This window comes from Phalacrocorax carbo, chromosome 3 (genome assembly GCF_963921805.1).
Source record: "Phalacrocorax carbo chromosome 3, bPhaCar2.1, whole genome shotgun sequence".
Taxonomy (NCBI): domain Eukaryota; kingdom Metazoa; phylum Chordata; class Aves; order Suliformes; family Phalacrocoracidae; genus Phalacrocorax; species Phalacrocorax carbo.
In genome coordinates, this window is record NC_087515.1 from 119,029,373 (window position 1) to 119,052,187 (window position 22,815).

General features: G+C 43.4%; 1 protein-coding gene across 1 annotated transcript in view; it reads right to left on the bottom strand.

The window, feature by feature from the left end:
* Positions 1 to 22,815, bottom strand: part of HS1BP3 (HCLS1 binding protein 3) — a 51,853-nt gene that overhangs the window by 18,844 nt on the left and 10,194 nt on the right. Inside the window, exons 3-4 of the mRNA XM_064448120.1 lie at positions 18,082 to 18,289; positions 15,611 to 15,833 (exon numbers count right to left, since the gene is read on the bottom strand). Of these exons, the coding sequence (XP_064304190.1) occupies positions 15,611 to 15,833; positions 18,082 to 18,289 (431 nt within the window). The remainder of the gene's footprint in view (positions 1 to 15,610; positions 15,834 to 18,081; positions 18,290 to 22,815) is intronic.

Here is a 22,815-nt window from a genome sequence, read left to right on the forward strand (position 1 = left end):
ATCCAATCCCCCAAATTTCTGGCCAGTATCAGGCACTTTCTTGCTCCACCTCCAGGATCTGCAGTATTGCCTTATCCTCCAGACTGACAATTAGGCCTCCTCGTCATCTTCATCCCTCTTCTCCCCTGATCCGCATCATGTGCCTCTTACCCTCCAGACCTCTGTTCTGGAGCCTTCTTTTTCTGCTTTACCTCTAAAGATTACTATTGTTGGTCAAATTATGCTTTTGAAAAAGACCACAGGCTGTAACTGAAGGAGAAACAGGAAGCTGCAAGGGGAAGTGGGAAAATACAGAAGGGAAGGTAAAGAAAAAAAAGGGATTCAGTTAAGCAGAGATGACAGTAGGCAAGTTAGAAAAGACAGAGGAAGGGAAGTGGTTGAAGCTGATCACGAATTATAACCAGCTATAGCTGCTGACCACCAAAGATAAACAAGGATGCTTACCAGTCAGTTTTCAATGAAATGTAAAATTCATGTTAAATCTTAAATGTAAAATCTTTCTGGAGGAAGGAAGCTTTATCAGGAAAAAAACAGGACAAACAGTTTAATAGACTCCGCCAGATGCTATTCCTTGATCTATTTCCTTTAAGATTACTATCCAAGCTAATAGAGTTACTTTCGGGAATAGGCCCTAGCTTTTGACCCTATAAAAATTACACTGTAAGCAAAAAATCCATTCCCTTACACTAATCAATAATTGTTACAGGTCTGTAGCTCCAAATTCTTGGGCAAGGACTGTGTTGCATGCCTGTAAAGTAATGTCTACATGACATATAACTCAGCAATAAAATATGCAACAAGAATATAAATGTGACAACTGTAATGAAATTGACCTACCAACATTGTTCCTTTGTGAGACATTCTTCACCAAATGTCCTGAGCAGCTTCACAATCAAAGTCAACCCAGCTGAAACAAGGAAGGTGTGAAAAAAACTAGCTAGCGAGCACATTATCTGCCACATGCTCAACAGATTCAGGAGCAAACACAAAAAAAGGCGGCCTCACAAACAGGGAATTGATGGTACTGGAAGTATCCAATGTTGTGGTAAGAATTCTTACTAGCAAGTAAAACCAGCAAATGTAAACAGCAACTGTTTTGGCCAAGCGATTGGTTTCTTCAATACTGAAATGGTGAAAAAAGCCAAATACGCACATGAACACGGAGGCGATCTCCAGAGGTCCCTTGCAACCCCTACCATTCTGTGATAGCACTGTAGCTTTTTGTTAGACATATTTGAACAATTTTGGAAAAAGCACTGAACACATGAATAGTTGATGCCTCATTTCCAGAATTATTTGTCACTCACACCTCTAAATCATAGAACCATAGGGTCACAGGCTAGTTTGGGTTGGAAGGGACCTTTGAGGATCACCTAGTCCAACCCCCCTACCATGGGCAGGGACATCTTTCGTTAGATCAGGTGGCTCAAAGCCCTCTCCAGCCTGACCTTGAACATTTCCAGTGATGGAGTATCCACAATTTCTCTGGGCAACTGTTCCAGTGTTTCACCACCCTCACTGTAAAAAAATTTCTTCCTTATGTTCAATCTAAACCTACCCTCTTTCAGTTTAAAACTGTTGCTCCTTGTCCTGTCACTACAGGCTTTGGTAAAGTCAAACCAGCAGGACCTGCAGCTGCTTGGTGCCTTCTCCCAAAGACAGGCAGCCTGACTGTTCCACATCTACTTTTCAAAGGTTTAATTTTGTTACCTAATCTTTACCCCCTCACAGACAGAATGCCATCATATTCGCCAACATCTGCTGCCACCTGCGTTTGACAGCCTCCCAGCCTCATGTGCTCCTCAGGAGACCGTTGCCCCTGTGCTGCTGCCTCACATGAGTTCCCTCCTCACCGCACCCAAATGCGGAACAGGTACGAGAACACAGACTGCAGGCACAACTCTAGTTTTTATCTGCTCGTGAACAGAAAAGCGTCAAATAGATAACCTGGAGAGGATGTTTGCATCAAAAAACCTCTGGCCTCTAATCCTAGTGGCTCTGTGTAAGACTCTGTCTGAAAGGTGCCCTTCTTTTTTTTGCCTGGTACCTGCATGGTCCCACCCCCAACCTACGGAAAACCTCTAGCAAACTAGAAGTGATGTTCCAGTCTAACATTTTGCCTGACGTAGCTGTCACACCACATCTAGAGAGCTTATGAAAAGCCAGGGAAGGGCCGGTTACCAAGGCAGTGAGCACATCCCAGCAGTAGCCCAGCAGGATTTGCACTCAGAGGCAGACTGCTTCAAAAGTGCAGGGTCTCGACTGCTCCATGATACAGCCTGAGTTGGGAAAATGGGGCTGAGCCTGGTTTCTCACTGTCTTCCCTCCCCCACATCTTGCTGTTCACAAAGGTCACTTTTTTCTCTTGGCTGCGCCACGGGTAAAACAAACCTCTCACCGCAACACAGAGATGGCTCCACAGGAAATAAAATAGCAAAGGACACAGTAAGACATTGTCAGAGCTAAATGATACCGCTGTTGCAGACACAGCCCCATGCTCCGGCTGCTGCCTCTCCTCCTGATTACGAGATCAAAACCTCTTCCATAAAAAGAAAACGCAGCTTTCCTGCCTAGAGGTTTCTTGTGTTGTTTTTTTTTTTAACAGAGGTAAGATAAAATTGCTCTGGGTAAAATATTCCCCAGGCCACAGATATACCTATTCCACAAAGCAATTCCACTTCTGATGTTGCAGACATTGCTCGAGGTCAGACTGTAGGAACAGTCACACCAGGGAGCACCAGAGACACAAAACTCTCCCTCCTCAGCAAGACACTGGTAACATGGTAGTGCCTCTGTGGTAACATATTTAAGAAGGGTGAAAAAAAAGCCTGCATCGGAACAGCAACTGGAGAGAGGAGTGAGAATATGTGAGAGGGGTGTCCCTGCAGACACCAATGTCAATGAAGAAGGAGAGGAAGGAGGTGCTCCACGTGCCAGAGCAGATTCCCCTGCAGCCTGTGGTAAACACCAAGGTGAGGCAGGCTGAGTTCATTGAGGACTGACTCCCATGGGAGGGACCCCATGCTGGAGCAGGGGAGGAGGGTGAGGAGCCCTCCCCCTGAGGAGGAAGGAACGGCAGAGACAACGTGTGATGAACTGACTGCAACCCTCCTTCCCTGTCCCCCTGCACCACTGAGGGGAGAAGGTAAAGCAAACTGGGAGTGAAGTTAAGCCTGGGAATAAGGGAGGTGTTGGGGAAGGTGTTTTAAGATTTAGTTTTATTTCTCACTATCCTACTCTGATTTGGATTGGTAATAAATTAAATTAATTTTTACGAAGTTGAGTCTGTTTTGCCCATGACAGTAATTGGTGAGTGATCTCTCCCTGTCCTTATCTTGACCCATGAGCCTTTCATTATATTTTCTCTCCCCTGCCCAGCTGAGGAGGGGGAGTGATAGAGCAGCTTTGGTGGGCACCTGGCATTCAGCCAGGGTCAACCCACCACACCTGCCTGGGGTCCCTCCAAGGAAAGGAAGGGTTTAGAGGCTGCCTACCTTCCCACGACTGGCAGAATTCCACAGCAGAGGTGCCATGAGCACAGAAGGCAGCACGTGCCTACCCTGCTGAACAAGAGGGCTGGGGCAGGACTGTATCCATACTACAAAACATTTGGCTCTGTGTAGTGGACTGGAATTATTATTTGTTCTGCATCTGATTTTCAGTTCAAAGTGCTGGAAATAATGTGAGGGTTGTTCTAGAGCTCTGCAAAGTTATAGCCTGAAGCATGCTTTGGGCACAGAACAAAGGCACGTGGTGGTGTTTGAAGGAGCAAAGCTTGATGAGATACTGCCAGAGGACTAGGTATGGAGACAAACTTGACGTAGACTTCCCATATCACCTTTTGGAAATGGTCCCTGCGAGGGATCCTGGGTACCAGCCCCTCTCAGGAAGAACAGGTAAGCAGAGAGCAGAAAGGAGACTGTCCTTTGTCATGTTGTCCATTTTTCTGTAGGGTTTAAAGATACCTTGGCATCCTCCAATAATATCCATCACTAGCATCTGTCTTGTAGCGCACAACAGCACCACGATGGCTCCCCTCCAGTGAGCAGTGGTGGTGTGCTGCCAACAGTTGGCAAACATCTGGCAGACCAAGCAAGTTCCTCCACAAGAGTAAGGGATATGACAGGCTGGGTTACATCTTCCACTACCTCCCAAGGGCACCTGAAACAATGCTTATTGCCAACAGACTGCAATAGCCCCCAAACACCTCACAACCTTTCAGAATTCACTCTCTCTTCACCTCTGTGTGGCAGCTTATGCCAGCAGTCTTAGTTTACAGATCAGGAATGAGACATGGTCATGAAAACAAGAAGTGAGCTCTCCGCAGCCTAAACAGGATGTCTTTGAAATGAAGAATTGAAACTAATTCCCCTGAGACCATGGTCAGCAGCTCCGGACCACATGCCTTCCTGTTTGAGCATCCCGCATTGTGTGGTACTGCCCTTGTCTCTTGGCAGTGCCAAAGCACTGAGCAAATAAAAACAACTCCAGTGAGGTCAGGGTTTGCTGTAACAGCTCCTGAGGGAGGAAGTGAGGGTTAGACCTCAGGATCCTCTTAAGGACGCATTTGCTTCTTTTCATATTACAGAAAGAGTTGGAGCCACAGCTCTGTCACTCATAGCCAAGATGAGAAAGATGGATGACTTGGGAACAAGTTTCCAGGACAAGACTGTTATACACGGCAACAGCCTATGCTGGCAGATAACCCATCACACAGATGAAAAATGAGACATCTTTAGCAAATGGGTCTAGATAATGTTGTACGGTGGTTTTGAGGGCACGACACCATGTTTTGTATTTAATGATGCCTTCAAGAATGCCTCAGATGCTATAATAGACAATAGACAATAAAGCAAGGCAGAGAGAAGCTTGGAAATCTTCCATCCAAGCCACTCTGACCAGTTTGCGTACTGTGCCAAATAAGTAGCAGTTATTACAGAAAACCATGGTTCAGAAAGCAGACCTCAGAGAATAGCCTATACTAGCAAAAACCCAAGTCAAGATCTTTTCCCAGCCAACTGATGCACCACAGCTCACATCCCCATGGCTGACCTCTGTTACACTCCAAAAGAGGCTGGCTGCATCTGTCCAGTCCTGGGCTAGCTCCTGAGCTAAACCTAGCATCACCCGAAAGAGTGCTATCTGTTAGGAGCCACAGCAGCCAGCTATATACTTGCTGCAAAATGTCCTTGGTGTTTTATGCTCACAGGGCATCCTTAATTGCCAGACACAAACAGCACCGCCTGCACCAAGAAAACCCTTGTTACAGGACCGCTGGCTCCAATTCGGCCCCCTAAATGTGCACTTCTTCAGGCCGTCCTGCTGACAACAAAAAGCGAACATCTATATTAGCAAATAAACATGGTCAGCACTTGGGCTGAGATAATGGCACACATAATGTCTGTCTTGTGAGTTTTTAGCATGCTTCCTGGCATGAATTTGGCCCAGACTAATTATTACTTTCCCAAATGATGCCTGGACATAGTTTAAGGGTCAGTACAAGCTCAGGGCCCTTCCTGTTTGGACGTGGACAACTTCCTCTGTGGAGTAGTAAGGATTTAGCTATTGGACAGAAGCTGCTTCATCTTAGTTGGCACAGAGCAATACTACAGTTCCTGTCCAGTTTTATTTACTAGTTTAGCCACGGTCAAATCACCCTTCCACAGCTGTGTATTTCACTGTGATGATAAATCTGACTACCCCTTATGATCTGGACATGACTGGCCATCTCAGGCAATATGAAACAAAAGGTTTTGAGTCTTGTTCAAAATTTATGGAAGGTAAAAGAAAGCATTTAGTTCGCTTCAATAAGAATTGCCATTAACAGTGATCTGACTGCCACATTTCTGTGCAAAGGGAAACTTTTCCCCAGGCAGACCTATGAAATCAGTTTTTTTTCCCTTTTACCAAAGGCATAATGGAGAGATCTAACTTTTAAGTACTGTACCCAAGATGCGACCTGAGAAATTCAAGCACAGAATGAAGAGCTGCTGAGTCCCAGATGTGTGTCGGTCCTTAAAGACATTCCTTCTTTTGCTGGCACTTCAGATGATTCCAGATCTGGCCAACTGCTGCAAGGGGCAGTAGCAAGATGACGTGATCCCCAGGTGTGTTAATTAGTACCAGCCCATAGTTACAACAGCTAATTCATGCATTTTTGGCAAGGTTTTACAGATTGCTTCCAAAAGTGGTTTTCCAAAAGTCAGTTCTTTGGTCCTTTGAAACCAAGACAGAAATTTCTGCAGCAGGTCCACGGGGAAAAAGGAACAATGGTTTTATTAAGTCTGCTAAGTTAGGAGCTTGACAGCATCAGATGAAAGGAAAAGCAAGTCTCCTATCTTGATTTAAACTGAGCACACATTCACCCCACAGACATCTTCTTCTAGAGCAAACAATTCTGTTATACTTGGTGAATGGAAAAACAATAGTGTGGCTCTGAATCCATCCCTCATTAGCAGTCTGTCTCATCTACAAGCAGTTCCCTGGGTCTGCCGATTAAAGATTTCCCGTGCCTTGGTGAAAGGAGCAGGCTAATCGATGAGGTAATGCTTTTTTATTCTAATTAAGGCCTTGAGTCATCCTATTATGGTAAGGTCCATGAAAAAAAACATGTTTAAATATGCCCAATTACATCATGTTCAATCCTCTTCCAAAGCAGAAGTTAAAAAAAAGACGACACTTAATTCTGTGTAGTTGCAAATTTATCCTCTACCCCTACTAAAGGATCTCCTGCCTCCTACGAACCTGTCTCAGTTAACTAAGGACTTGCTTAATATGCCTGCAGAATGGTTCATGGCAGCTTCTGCATGCCTTCATCTCTGTTTAGTTCTGCACTGCTACAAATGACCGCACATTGCTGTTAAACAGGACGGGAAAATCAAAAGCTGAGAGTTCACTGAAAGGACTATGGGAATTGTTTGAAAGCTGGTGCCAGCTAGTGGCAATGGTATTTCATTCCAATTTCCTGACAATACGTGGCTCTACAATTCCTCTATACATAGAAAAGTGTGTGGTAAGTTTTATTGCTTTAATACATTGTGAACAATGAACAAGGTTTGTTAAAAATCCCATGACATCTTTCTTAAAAGCAGACATATCTACTTCAGCAAGCTGGTCACATTCCAAGCTGGGTATTTACACTTATGTCAGTGCAATTACCCTTGCATTTCCAGCTTAATTACGTGTTGTTCACTTACTATCTGATGCTGCAACGAAGAGTTGCACTAAGCTATTAAGTCCTTGCTGCATTTTACTGCAGGTGTAGTTACATTTGCGTTCCGCTTGAAAACACTGCCGCATGCCATACACAGCTATAACACCACACAGGCTATAGAGTCATTTGCAGTCCTTTGGGTTTAGGATGACGGTATAAACACAAATTTACTATTTATAAAACCCACTGAAGTATATTCAGTGTTCTAATCAGAAAGAAAATGAAGCACATTAAAATAATTACTTCAACTCCTTCCCAAAGGATCCTCATGTTCCAGCTGTGTATGTACTGGAATCACTCAAGCCAGCCATGACAGAAACTCATCACTGAAGTGTAACCAAGGCAATTGCTTCAACACGCAACATAAAACCTGGGGATATAATGACTGCATAATCTTATGGGACCAAAAATCCAACACTAGACCAGGAAGTATGAATGCAGATAAGGACAATGCTGGCACAGGGGACGATTCTCACAAGGTTTCCTTAGGTCAGGGAAGTGACTATTTCCAGAATAAAAGAAAACACAGAGCAGCCAACTTTAGATCTGTAAGTTATGCATCCACTCTTCTCCAAAGCGCTCTGTCAGTCTGAGTGCCCTAGCTCTGATCCCAAGGTACAGTTCTTTCTGATTGCCAGAAGTGGACATAGCAGGAGGGCTTTTGCAATAATCTGTCAAATATGCTTTCCTGAAGGAGTGCTTACAGATATAACCTACGCCAGCTACAAGCCAAGTACCACCAGAAAATCAGTTTTTTTGAATGCACTCACAATCAGTTAGCACTACCACAGAACAGTAATGAGAGAAGAGGGCCGAGCATCCAACTTGATTCCCCTGGTTGGAAAGTACAGCTAGAAAAGGTTCTCAGTTCCACCACCTGGAGCCACCCAGGCTTTGGTAGAAATATATTTTCCTTGGGAGAATTCAAGAGCAATCACTCAGAAGACACAACACAGAACAAATATGGATGTTTCTCTGTGATTCAACAGCTAAACATGGTTTCATTTTGAGTTGTTGTCTTTCAATCACTTGTGACCTTCCGTCTGTGGTGGGACAGCAAGATTTCCAATAAATATGTGGGAAGCTGTGCTGAGGAGGTGGGACTGGAGGCAGAAGGGAAAGGAAAGCCCATTGCATGGGAAAACAACATTCACAAAGCACCTATAAGTGTAAAAAAATGTTCAGGAGAGACTGGAGGGACTGAATTCGGGCAAGGAGAGCATCCCTGACATCCTGCTTTACTCCCTAGCCACTCAATTAAAACACAGAATCACAGAATCCCAGGTTGGAAGGGACCTCAGGGATCATCTGGTCCAACCTTTCTAGGAAGAGCAGAGTTAAACAAGATGGCCCAGCACCCTGTCCAGATGACTCTTGGAGGTGTCCAACATGGCCAAGTCAACCCCTTCCCTGCAGAGATTATTCCAATGGTGACTGTCCTCAGTGTGAAAAATTTCCCTCTGGTGTCCAATGGGAATCTCCCCAAGAGCAACTTGTGTCCTTTCCCCCTTGTCCTCTCCATGTGACTCCGTGTAAAAAGGGAGTCTCCATCTTCTTTGTAGCTGCCCCTTAAGTACAGGCACATGGTGATGAGATCCCCTCTGAGCCTCCTTTTCTCACAGCTGAACAAACCCAGCTCTCCCAGCCTATCCTCCTACGCGTACACCTCCAAGGCTGAAAGGTTGTCCCAAAAAGGGTTGAGAGCAGACAATCAATGGAAAGTAAGGCTTATCCTTTACCTGGATGGGTAATACACACTTTTTGCTCCCTTTGATGAGGAAGAACACTATACCAGACGATGTCCTTGGTTTTCAGAAAAAATTCAACTGTCAGAAATGTTTCAGTAGAAGACCAATGGGGTTGTTTACCGGGATTTTGCAAGTTGCTAGTCTGACAGCAGCTGGATTGGAATTGGGACAAAAACTTGTGTCACTTGGCAAAGTGACGGTCGAGCATGCCTTGCAACCTAAGCTTGTGACTCAACAACTGACAGAAAATAAAGATCTGCCTGTTTAAATCTCTGAAGGCTTCACAGCTGTGAGCATGGATACACACACTGCCAGGAAAACAAGGCTTGCTCTTTCTTTTCTTGTTCATTGTTTTAACTATCTGAATTTCATTAAAGAAAAAAATAACCTGTATGCTCCCTCTTCTTGGATGTTTTGACACCTTCACTCTTTCTCAGCTAATCAGGACAGACAGACAAGTGTTTCTACTGCTGTGCATGAATCCTACTGGATTCAGAGGGAAAGTTATGCATATACCTGGCTAGACCTAAAGGAAGTTGTGAATTTATCAGTGGCTGAGGAGTAGGATGCCTGAGGACTGGCATCCTGAGGAGTGGCAGGAGTACAACCCTGCCAACCAAGGACCAGAAGGCACAGCAGCTGAACACACATTTTGAGAAGTTTGCCCCAGGCCATCTGTCCAGCAGACAGCAGCTGTGCCATACACACCACTCCAGCTTGCAGAAATTCTCTTCCTTGGAGGTGAAAATCCACCGACAAGCACACTGCCCTCGCCTATTGCAGCTCTGGGAACTCCATCAATGAAACCACTTGGAAAGATGGTAAATGCAGGACTCCCCTTAAGCCGATTTCTGTCTCTTCATCAGCCATTCTTGGCAGCCCAAGGTTTCTGGCAGAGGAAGCAAGATCAAATATTTGCCACTCATTTCTCCCTCAAAGACAAAAGGCTGATGACTTCCTAGGCTCTTCTACCACAACAGGGAAGAAAAAGAAAGGAAAGGGAGCACTGGGATGAACAGCTCAGGAGTCAAACTCTAGCCTGGCTGCCATTAAGGGCTGGGAGATGTGAAGGAGTAGGACGCAACCTAGAAATAACTGCTGACTTTTGTGCTGATCTACCTCCTCCTGCAGCCAGCCTGGCTCTGCAGGGCTCTGGCAAGGCCAGGGTTGGCTGCCTGGCTGCTCCTTCCCTGCCAAACTGTTGCTCAAAGCAATTGCCCATTTCATCTGTAGCCAGAAAAGGCCCAGAGTCCTTTAATAATCTCTTTACCAACTGAACCCAGCAACGGCAAACCTGTGGCGCCAGGTAGGGTTGAGCTTTTAGAAACTTTTGGCAGCAGGCCCCCAAAAGGTCAGCCCTCGCCAGCCCCATCCCTTCCTAACTATTGTCAGGAGTTAGCTGCATCTGTGCTTATACACAACAGATGCAAAGCTTCCACCTACCCACATGCCTTTACTCCTTGGGGAAGGTACAAATTAGGATGAGGAGAAGCCACAAAGGGAAATCTGCTGAAACAATAGCAAAGGTAGAGAGTGGAGACAGAAACTCTCCAGGAGTCAGGAGGAGACAGAAGACCTCTTGCCTGGGGAATACCCGCCTCCGGGCTCTATGCAGTTTGCCAGGAAAAAGCTAGGGCTGAGGGAGGATACGCTGTCACTGAAAGATTTAGGGAGGCAAAAGAAAAAGGACAGAAAGGAGGAAACTGTGTGTGGAGGAGAGGCTCCTGCGAGGGCTGAAGAGAGCTGATGGAGGCAGGAAAGGAAAGCACAGGAAAAGGTGGGTTCTCCCAAGCTGGTGAGCGAATATTACCTCAGAAGTTAACTGCAACTGAAGAAATGCATGCAAGGGGCTGCTGCATGCTTTAATCCGTGAAGCAGTCATGCTCCTTTTGCACAACTGTTGCTGCTTTGTTCAGAGGAGTTGGTTCTCAGTCATTTTAATCAGCTGCTGTCTCAGGTTTATTGGAGTAAACTGAATACAAGTACTAAATCCAGTTCTTTTAACTACAAATTGAGAGGAGAAAGATGCTAAAGCTCTTGGCTTCAACCTACAAACAATAAAACTGCATAGCTTATCCACAGAGGGAGAAGTAAAAACCCAGTTCAGTTCCTGTAATGTGTTTTTTAAATTGTTTCAAGATTCAGAGCTGGAAATGCCTAGCTTGATCCTGCTTAGATCAAGTAAAAAAAAAATCCACAACCAGTTGCATGAATTCCATACAGAAAGCAAAACCCTAAGGAACCCTCAGGGCAGACTGGGAGCAAACACAGCAGCAGGCAGAAAGCTAACCCCTGTGGGAAGAAGAGCTCAGGGCCATATTATTTTTTTTAGCAGCTCCTTCACAGCCTGGGCCTGAGCACAAGAGCTCAGTTCAACAATTCAACTGTTAAGACAGTCTCTGGTGCTTGCCTGGCACAGGACAACTTGCTTTCTCTTAAACCATCCTAATCACTGCCCAGGAGGCAGCACAGGCAGCAGCCACTTCCAGAGGGCATTCTGGATGTAGCAAACGTAATTTGGAGGACAGGGGAATGTAACAGTATAGGCATAGCCAGACACTGCCCAGTCAGCCTCAGCCAACACACCCTGGCATGGCTGAGCCGACTAGCATTGATGCTGCTCAGAATTCCTTCTTCACACACCTTTCTTCACTCCATTCAAATCTGTTCTTAAACACTAGCAAATTACACCATTTTTCCACCGCAGAATTTTCAGCAGTATCATTAAGAATATCCTAGCTGCGGGTGAATAGCTCCTCCGCCTTGTAGCCGTCTTCCGTGGCTTTTGCTTCACACGATTAGCCTCTTTCAGATCTGGTATTCCTGCTTCTTTCATTCCTGAAGGCATTCCAGTTCGATAAACCCCTGCAGTTGTGACTAGCCACATAGTAATATTTTGTAATTCACCAGGAAAATCCTTTAAAAGAGAGCAGTGTTAAAAGTTACCACACCTCTAAACAGCCAGGTATATTGTCAAAGCTCATGTTAGCCTACCTGAGCACCTAAATATGTTTCTGCAAACATTGAGATAGATGGATTTAGGTATAAGTTAAAGAGCAGTATTGCACTCTGTTTAAGAAGAACAATAAAGACAAAGACAAGTCAATGTACCTAATATTGTCCCGAAAATGCAAAGTAAAATACATATCAATTTCCCAATTATAAAGGAATTAAAACATTTTTAACAAAGGGATATTCTAATGATCGTGACTTATCAGAAAAAAAAAGAAAAAGAAAAAAAGAGATGCTAGCTTTTAAAAAAAATAGTTTGGCTATCAGAACTTTGTGACTTACAAGTCACTGTACACTTACACTGCCAAGAAAAATGAAATAGAGCTAGAAATTTGCCACTGCTACAGAAGTGAGTACACTATATTCATTCCCTGCTGCACAGCTGATGTCAAGGGACAATCTTACCAGTATTAGGAGTGCTTGTACTTACAGGACCTGCATATTCTGTCCAAAGCTGAAAAGATTTCTACAGATGTCCAGGAAAACTTGCAGAGTAACTGGTGACAATACATTGGAATAATAATACTCCAAACTATCAAGAAAGGCCATGAGAAAAGAGAAGATATACCCCTTGAAAGCATATTTCAAATGAATTTCAACAATGCACCCCACAAATGTAACCTGATTTTGAGCATCTCTTATTCTAGGAAGAACTAGGCCTGGATGGGGGGAAAAAGGAGGAGGGGTGTTAAAAGCTGAAAACTTAATCAGAAACATGTATAATGGTGTTTGAAATGTCCCTGATTTGGACAAGGGGAAAAAACAGTCTTTCTGTTGTTAAGAATCGCAGACATGGCCCAAGATCACCCTGCTAACACAAAAAGAAAGCTTTTGGGCATGAGAATCATTTAGCAAAGAAACACAAAGTTTGTAGACCATTGTTATACCCACAAAAGCTGAAAAGCAGAACTGGCAAGTGAGTTGCCCACCAGACATGAAAGAGCAACTTGGACACAGCCTTGACTGTGAGGAAGAGAATCAGCACAACTGGGATGTCTCCTCCAGGCAAAAGGAACCACACCATTATGAGCTTCCACCTGGATGATCACCAGCAATACAAAACCAGAAAATAGACCCTAGTTTAGCATTTCACCCCTAAGGCCAGTACATTTAACTGGATATGTGGTGGTTCAGCAGCACAGCAGCAGTGCTGGGCCAAATCCAAGTCACAGCATTCTGGCCCAGGAGGAAAAGTTGTTACCAAATGAAGTGTGCTGACAACATATGTGCTACTGGAGCAGTTTCATCCTCATCCAGAAAGAAAAAAAACAACCCCAAAACTGTAAGATTACGCCAAACACATGATTCAGTTTAGGTCAGAGCTCTGCTGCTCAAAGCACTCTGGCCACTGATACTGCTTGGAATAGACTGGCTTGTTTCAGTGCTGACTTTACATCTTTTCAAAGGTTTTTCACAAGGGAAAGGATCGCAGATTTTTATTTTTTTTAACCTGAATTTACAATACATTAGGGAGCAGTTTACTACTAAACATATTCATCTGGTCTGAGCCACCTCCTTTTTTATTCATCCCCATCCCAAAGTAACTTCAAGTACATCTGAAGCACTAAAGCTGCGAGGCCTGAAAGCTCATGTTGCATGTTAGGTGTAAGCACCTAACATTTTAATGGCCACAGTAGACACCCTAAAATGGCCACCCAAGAAATGTCCATCCACTGACAGCTAAGCCCCTGCCTTTGGCCTCTTACCTAGACACCTGTTATTACATGGCATAAAGCTGGGATATGATGCTTATGTCCGATCCTATCTCCACTGATGTGAATGGAAAATATCTTCTATGGAAGCAGGGTGAATTACAGGAGAATAGAGACCATGTGCAATCAGAATCAGGATTCTCATTTCCACTGTCATGTTTCTGCCTTGACACTGTACATTGAGATTTATAAAAATAATAAAAATACATATGGAGATATTTTTAAAGATAGATAGCCAACCACTGGTTTAGAGGGAAAAACATCTGACTGCATAACATGTCATGCTGCAGCTCTGTACCAGTAAAGACAATACTTCTTATATAAATGAAGTTATTCTGATTCAGTAAGAATTCTGTTCTCAAAAGGAATGGAAGCAGTAGACTAAATGAGGATTAAAGACTAGACCTTGCCAACCTTCAATGCATTAGAAGACCAAAATAATCAAGACTTTCTAATGCTATGTCAAACCATGCAGAGCAGAAAAGCAAACTTCTTGCTTGTTTTGGCACAGCAAGTTCTTTACAGCTTATACTTGTTGTAAGTTGGAAAATACAGCATTGCATTTGCTAACCCAATAGATCATTTTCCAATCCAAAAAAGGACAGTTTCTTTTCTAAACTTACCAACTAAGGACCATTTTGTGGGAAGTACTGCTTTATCTAACTTCTCATTGTAAATAGTTATTTAACTTTTTTAAACTCTTCTTCAACAAAAGAGTAATTTGGTGCTGAGTAATTAAGCATGTGCTTTGTCAGAAGAATAATATTTAAAGTTTTCCAGTGATATGTAAAGGAATAAATAATTCCAGTAAAAAGGACAATATCTGGACATCAACAATTACATAAGGTTATAATAGCAGGAGCAAAGTCCGAATGGCGCTTCCAGTACTAGTCATTGTAGTTGTCCTGACTTAGTGTGGGAGGCTCCAGCTTAGAGCCTGGACTGAATGATCCCCTTGGAAATGATTCAAGGTAATTGGGAAACACCAAGAGAAGGCTCTGGCTTGTTACTATCAGTTACTTCCTATTGCTATGAAGAAGCATTTTGAAAGCACTGTCTGAGTCCAAGACAAAGAACATTCAGTAGTGGCTGGTGACTGTGGGTGGCTGAAACAACTCAGTCAGGTCGGTCAGTGCTTAAGAAGATGAAGAACAGCTAAGCCTTTTCTACTTGGGCATCTAAAGCCTGAGACATCCTAAAAAAAGTAGTCACTACTCATCATCACAGCCAATGAGAAACTACATTTGCTTCCAGGCTTCAGTAGTGAGAAATGTTTTTGGGAATTAAGTGAGAAATTCCATCTTGAAGTGAAGAAAAAAACTGTCTGAAAATTACTGGACAGGCAAGCAAACCCAGATACTAACATCAGCAAGCTTTGATTCAGTTATTGTTTCTCAAGATGTAATTGCTTATGCCTTGGCAGCATTTAGCATGTGACACCTTCAGATCAGGGAAGAAGGAAAGAAAGCGTATTTGTGAACATCATGATTTAAGTGTTGGCTCTTTTGGTCTTTATGCTGCTATAACTTTACTTCCTTGTAGGCACAAGTGAGCCCAGAAGCAGTTCCAGACACTGCAAACACCAGTGTACTCCAGAGCGGCACTTCCAATGGACCCTGGTGGATTTATGCTTTGTGCAGTGTCCAGTAAAGTGCCTAATGTAGCTGAGACTTATTAAGGCATTCACAATGTCCTTCTGTCACTTTGATTTCCTGAGGAATGCACTAAAGAGGCACTGCAAAGTCTCTTTCCTCTACCAGGGCACCTCCTTCATGAACTGCAGAGGCCTCTCCCCCTCTGTGAAATTCAGCTGAAAGCAGCTGATGTTATAAAATGTTGGGATAAGGGGGCAGTAACATAGAAGAGTCTTAGTTGTTTAGAAGACTAGGCTAAAAACCAAATAAGAAAGGCACTACCAGCCATACCGGATTATACCGAGAGGGTCTAAAACTTCTTCCTCCTCTTCTTCCTCTTCCTCTTCTTTTTTCTCCCCTTTTTTGGCATTTTCCAAGGATGAAAGCTGTGAGATTAAGTCAGGTGTCTTCTCCTCTTTGAAAAAATCCAATCCCTCATTTTCTTCATCATCTTTCTCCTTGTCATCAGAAGTGTTTTTACCCTTGAAGTCAATGGCACTAGTACATTTTGTTCCTGCAAAATACAAAAACGGATGCAAAACTGAGTATACAGGAGAACAACTATGTTTTATTTAATACCTCACACCTGTTCTGATGGTTTTGTTTGGGGAATGAAGGACACAATCAGCTTTTGTGAAATCTCAACATTCCTGACTGCCTCTTCTATCCACTGATGTCTCCTTAAGTGTCTGATCTGTTTACTGATTTAAAGTACTTAAGTAGAGAAAGACAGAGGAAATGAACTTTACCTGAGACATAGCAGCGCATCATGCTTATTTATGTTCCTTCTGTAGCCTGTAGAAACAATAGAATATCTACGTGGTGATTCATCCCATCCAAATAAAGTTGTCTGAGAAGGAGTTTCCCTCTGACGTGCCTATTTCTCTCCACTGGCTACAGAGATGCCATCAATACTCTGTTTAGGTGTAGGTAGTTAACTTTCATATAGCTAGTTGAGATGAAGTCCACTTTTTGTTACTGATTTAATTCATTCAGGCTCAAATTAGAGCATTGGAGAGCACGAAAAAGTTTCCACAGCAGCCCTTCAATTTACACTCAAAAAATGAACCTGAATTCTAACTCCCTTCAGTATCCAAGACGCATCCAACTGAGCAAATTCAGCAAAATGGAACACGTGCTTTGACCAAATCTTCTCACCATACCTGTTATACACAAAGCCCAGGAGAAGAGGAGGGAACTATTCCCTGCTGTGGAGTCTCTGGATGATCAGAAGAGCAATTTAAATTAATGAGACTAGCTAAAAACAGGCTAGTGAAAACCATGATGGATAAAATCCACACAGTTTCATCCTTTTGACTGTTAAAAGTAACATAGCATAAAAGCTCACCCTGCTTTTCATGCTTGCATCTTCCAAATCACCCAGGACAGACTCCATTGATTAAATGTGGGTGTCTATGCTGAGCAAGTAGTCTTATGCTCCCCTTATAGGCAAGAGAGTATTGGCCAGGGTAGGCAGTGGGTGTTAGAATGTTGCTTATCTTATCCTCACAGTCACCTGTGTTTTACTATGTTGATTCTCCCTAAATGCCCCTGAATGTATCAACTATATCTCCAACGTATGTAAGGAAAGTGTACACAACTAGCTTGAGGATCTGCAGTGTGTGTACTGAATTCCACCTGTTTGGTAGGGTAAGATTTATATTATTCTAAGGCAGATTTCAATGCACAGGTCACATTACTTGCACCCTATCTGTCCACAGAATAAAGACAGTCCAGACTAATTCAGCTGTAGACATGTGCACCATGGTTAGGTTAATCAGCATGCAAAGGTTAATCAACAGGAATTCTGAATTCTTTGGGCAAAGGGTCTGCTTTCAGGAGAACACTGCCAGGGAAAAAGAAAAAAAATTCCAAAACCTTATTAGCAAAAGAATTTTGCCAAATATTGTGCAATTCTGCCCCCCTTGACTTTAGGGAGCTGCCAGTCTCACAGAGCTAGCCACACTTCACACTCTGGCAAAATCGGCTGTTCACACATGGTGACTGTAGCACCTTGCAACTTCACTTCCTTAAAACTAACTCTACACTGAGAATCTTGCACAGCACAGGCTGGAGTATTCCCTGCTCAGTGGCCCTCAGATGAATTAAGTGCAGAGAGCCCATCTGTTCCATTCATTCGATGACTCCCTGCTATGCCCAAGCAACATAAGAAAGGAACTATACGAATCACTGGAGTAGACAACAAACGCTGGACACGAGGCTAAGGAAAATTTTTAAATAAAAAAAAAGAGGCTAGAGAATGGGTTTAACTAATAAAGAATCTGCCTTTTATTCAAATCTAAAGCAAATAATTTGCTTTAGGACCCTTTTCAGCAAAGCCTAGCAGTTTTATTAGGAATGAAAACCAGACAAAATGTGGAACTGTTGATCGCAAAGGGAGACCCTGCACTGCCCCTTTAGGTTCCATCTCTCCACTGACAATATATGATTATTCAGCCTTCTAAACTTACATGTTCTGAACCACAGCTTAGGTATATGCCTAAGGGAAATCAGAGACAGTGGGATAGATACCAAAGTGAGCACTGTGGTATCAACACTTCTGAATGAGGCATGTGTCCACTGAGAAGAGGAGAAAACACTAGCAAACACGATTATGCAGTACTGAAGGTGCACACGAGGATATTTTCAGTGACAGCCTTTATTCTGGCATTCTCTAATTTCTGACTACCTGAGTCAAGAACTTAAGAATGCTTTTATCAAGCACATGCATGGGAGAGGGGACACTCACATCTTTTAGTTACCTAAAAATTCCAGTAACTCAGGACTCGTTGCTAGATCCTCATCTTTTGAGATGGATTTCATGATGTCGTTAAACATAGCTCTCCGTTCACAGATGTCAGATTCCCCCACAAAAAGGACTTTTCTAGGCAAGAGTGGAAGAGAAGCCTGTGGGTATCGTGCCGCCAGCTTCTGGTAGAGCTCCTCTATCTCGCTGTACTTCTTGGAAACCTGCAATGAAACATGCTGCCTGGGTAAGTTTCTCTACAGGTGAAACACAAGCAGTAAGCAGCAGTTTAAATGCTGTGAAACATTAACCCTGGAAGCTGAAGTGGAAAAACATGTATTACCTAGAAGCTTTATATATAGCCTAGTAAAAGCCTGTTATCTACACAGCGAATCCCCAGGCATTGTTGCTGGTCTTCTAATTCTGTTATTAAAATCACTCCCTACTGGAATTGAAGTTCATTGCCAGATATCCAGCGTCGATTTGTCTGACTCATCAAGTAAAGAAATACTGAGAAGGTCGCTGCTTCAGATGCTTTTCTCTGACAGCAAAAAATCCTTGTCCACTAAAAATGAACTATAAGATGCCCAGCCCTGAGAGGAGGGAGGGAAGAGAAGCCCAGCCAGGTAGGTATCTGATGAAGAAAGCAGCCCGAATCTTTTCATGATTGAGCGAGAAGACCCATTTCTCAGCCCTGGCAGGCTTCCGTGCCCTTCTTGCTGTTAAGGTCTAAAAAACTGGCACATTTGCTGCCCTGCTGAGCACCTAATACAGAAACTGAAAGGCAAAGACCTCACCTGACCCCCGACTATTCAGTTTATCCACGAGAAAATAAAAGCCAATGACTTGGCTACGGCCTACAGATTCATAGACAGGGAGAAGACGCCAACAGTGAATGGAGTCAATCCTTCTGCAGACAAAGACAGGAAGCCTGAGAAGAAATAAGGCCCAAGATATTACAAGGAAAGCAATAATCATGGGAATGCTAGTTAGAAATAGGGTGGCTTCTATGCCACATTAAGTTTTGAATTCAGTACCTTAAAAAAAAAAATCTCAACACACAAAGCCCACACACAAACAAAACACTATCTCTGACATTACAGGCATAATGCAGAGTGACTGTCACTCTCTGGGACGGTGGTATTACACAGACATTATAGTCATCATGGCCCTCCACGCCCCCCTAATCTATTAGTGTGCTTCAATGAATACAGTTGTATTAAAAAAAAAACAAAACACAAAAACTAGTGCTAGTGGAGTGCATATGGGACAGATCCTCTACTGCGGTCCAGTTCCTGTCCTCCTGTAACACATGTTGGTAAAGTCTAGTGGAGTGAATTCTAATTAATATTGCAACATAAAAGATGGAGACACTCAAGCACCACATCTTGGGATGCAAGAAGGCAGAGTTCTTCCACCAACACAGTGATAAAAGAAATTCAACGCAGCAAAAAGCACAAAAGTAGAAGGGAAACAAGTTACAGATTAACCCAGAATCCATAAACTGCATCTATACTAGCAGACTAAACAGTATCAGGGCACATTCCCAGGTACTAGAACCTGAAAGTGTCTATTAGGAACCTTATAGTGTCTACTGGAACATGACCGTGCCTGGCAAATTTTTTACTCTGGGCAGCTATCACTGACCAGATAATTTTTCAGCCCAAGATTTAGCCTGGTGCAGAGACCACTCAGTAGCTAGTTTATGTACTGATGCCCATTGTAGATCGTAAGGAAGTTTCATACTATGGATGCAGCCAGACTGTGCTAGCTGCCCTCAAGGCCAGAGGACAGGTCCTAACATTAATAGACACACCTCGACTAGTTTACTAAATTAGACATGGCTATAAAGAGCAATAACCACCTTAGCTGTCATGCTTCCCTGCCTTTTGCAGTAATTATCAACCAAGCTAGATGATTTGAAAAATATTCACATTTCAGTTGTACAACATTCACTAGGGATTCAGTGTCCAGTCACAAACGGCAAGCAGTTCTATAGGAAAGATCTGAAGCACAAAACCAAACCTGAGTAATTGACAGGGGAATGAAAAACAAGAATTTTAAACTTGTCTCCTGTAAACAACACAGGTAAGTGTGAGCAACAATGTGCCCTGCATGCAGAGTCTGACATACAATTCAGCAGCCAAGCACTAAAGCGATGGCAATAAAGACATGTTCCCAGAATGAGACAATCCTCCCTTCGAAAGACAGCCCAAAGAGAGAGAGGAAAATTTTGGAAGTTCTGAATTGCTGTTCACATCTCATTTGCTAGGTCCCAATAGCACTCAGAATAGGGCACGGTACCAGAGTCTCTCCCCAAAATACGCTGTAAGCACAAATGTGAGGGCAGTGAGGAATCCACTGGTACCTTTTCAAAAGAATAAACATTACCCTCCACCCGGGAAAAAAAAGAAAATCAAATCTGATTTGTGAAAAATATTTAACATCTAATTAATTTCAATAGTAAATAACAAATTAATATCTGAAAGCATTACAAGACAGCAGCCAGTCAACAAGACTATGCCAAAACAGCTTTAAAGTACTCAAAAAGTAACACTGAACCGAGACATACAAACATTTCTTTCTCCACTTAATTTTCATTCCTCCTCTATCAAGCTCTACATTATTCATAAATCTCAATTTATGGCTAATTACACCATTGAACCTAAAGCAAATGCACACCCTCACATCCTATCACTAATTGAGCCTTTGTGAATCTGCGTGGGTTTTGAACAACACCACCAACCATAACACGCGACACAGCATACAAAGCGTGAAAACACTACACCCAAAGCATACTAATGTGCTACCCAAACGCCTGCAGCACACCATGCAAGTCAACATCCAACAGTGTGGGGATGCCCTCTGCTGGGATAACCTACCACACAGGCGATATGTTAAACCTCCAGCCTAAACCATTCCCCACTTACCTAAGTCCAGTGCTGGCCCCTGCAAACCCCTGCCAGCTGCGGCTCCTCACCTGCTGTCCCTCTGCCCCAAACCCTGGCTGCCTCTGGCTCCTCTTCATTTTCATTCAACACTACTGCCATCTTTACCTTGGTTTTGGTGCTGGAAATGCAGCAATAAGACTGGCTGAATCCAACCTCAGACTGATGCATTTAGAATCACAGAATCATCTGGGTTGGAAGGAACCTTTGAAGATCAGCTAGTCCAAACACCCTGGGCAGGGGCATCTCTCACTAGATCAGGTGCCTCAAAGTTCCATCCAGCCTGACCTTGAACACTTCCAAGGATGGGGCACCCACAACTTCTCTGGGCAACCCATTCCCCTGTCTCACCATCCTAATAAAAAATTTCTTCCTCATATTCAATCTAAACCTATCCTCTTCCAGTTCAAAACCATCGCCCCTTGTCTTATCACTACAGGCCCTGGTGAAAAGACTCTTGCTTATAAGCCCCCTTTTTATAGTGAAAGACCACAATAAGGTCTCCCCGCAGCCTCCCCTTCTCCAGGCTGAACAACCCCAACTCTCTCAGCCTGTCCTCACAGGAGCGGTGCTCCAGCCCTCTGACCATTTTCATGGCCCTCCTCTGGACCTGCTCCAACAGGTCCATGTCTGTCTTGCACTGGGGACCCCAGAGCTGGACGCAGCAGCACAGAGGTGACACAGCGCAGGCCAGGTCTCGCAGTGTGTATGTCCTCAGGTTTCTCACGTGCTTTGCTGTGCCAGTTTTGGACCTGTTCAATTTTATGTCCTCTGGCAATTTTCCAGGAGAAAGGCTTATCAGCATGTAACAAAATGAAATCTTGCTTTTCCTGGTTACCACTCACAACTCTTTGAAAAGAGTCAATGGATCCCATGGCCCAAAATGTCAGGTAAAAAGAAAAAGTTCTGCTCTAAAATACATTTTATCATTCCTATTAAGCATACAAAGCCCCATTTGATTAATATTCAAATATTTTTCTTCTGCTGCCTGTAATTCCTTTAGGTCTTGATCTTGCAATTATCCTCTCCCCCTCCATGCCTCTAACTGAACTCTGTGAGTATTGTTGAGCTAAACCCCCACCACCTGTAAGTCAGCCTGAGTGCACGCACTTCAAGGAGTTCTGTCAAGTCACAATATCAAAGGCTCAATCTACTTCGCTTCAAAAGAGTTAATCATGCAAATACAGCAAAGCATGTGCATATTTGCCAGGTCAAGACCCTATTTGCCTGTAATGATTAACATTCAACATAGAACTGAAAGAGAGACAGGGATGGGTTGAATATTTTTTGCACCGGGAACAAATAAGTAAGTTGAATATGATCAAATATAGCTAGAAGGTTAAGAAAACCACTGGGGAGTTCAAAGCGAAAGCCTGAAGTTTGTTGCTAATCCCTCAAATCTCGTGCATGTGCCTTGCCCCCTTTTTCAGAAGAACCTCATGCATGAAAGTACACACACCAGAATGCCTGTAGGATATGAGTCTGGGACTCTCAGATGTGCATAGGAGAATTTGATCCCACTCAGTATTAATGGGATTTAATGCGTCCTTTCAAGGCCCCAGTTCTGACCTCAAACTTGTCTTCATATGCTTTATATTTACTGCAAGGATTTCAATGAAATGGAGGCCTCAGATAGATCTAACTCAAGCTCTTTGGCCAGCCAATGCACACTAGGGAAGAGGATTCTTGATTTTATAGTCTTACATGAAATATGTACACCTACCATGACCGTCTTTTTCAAAGCCCACTTCTTAACACTGTCACAAAATGGAGGTACAGCAACATTGTCCTTACATAACAAC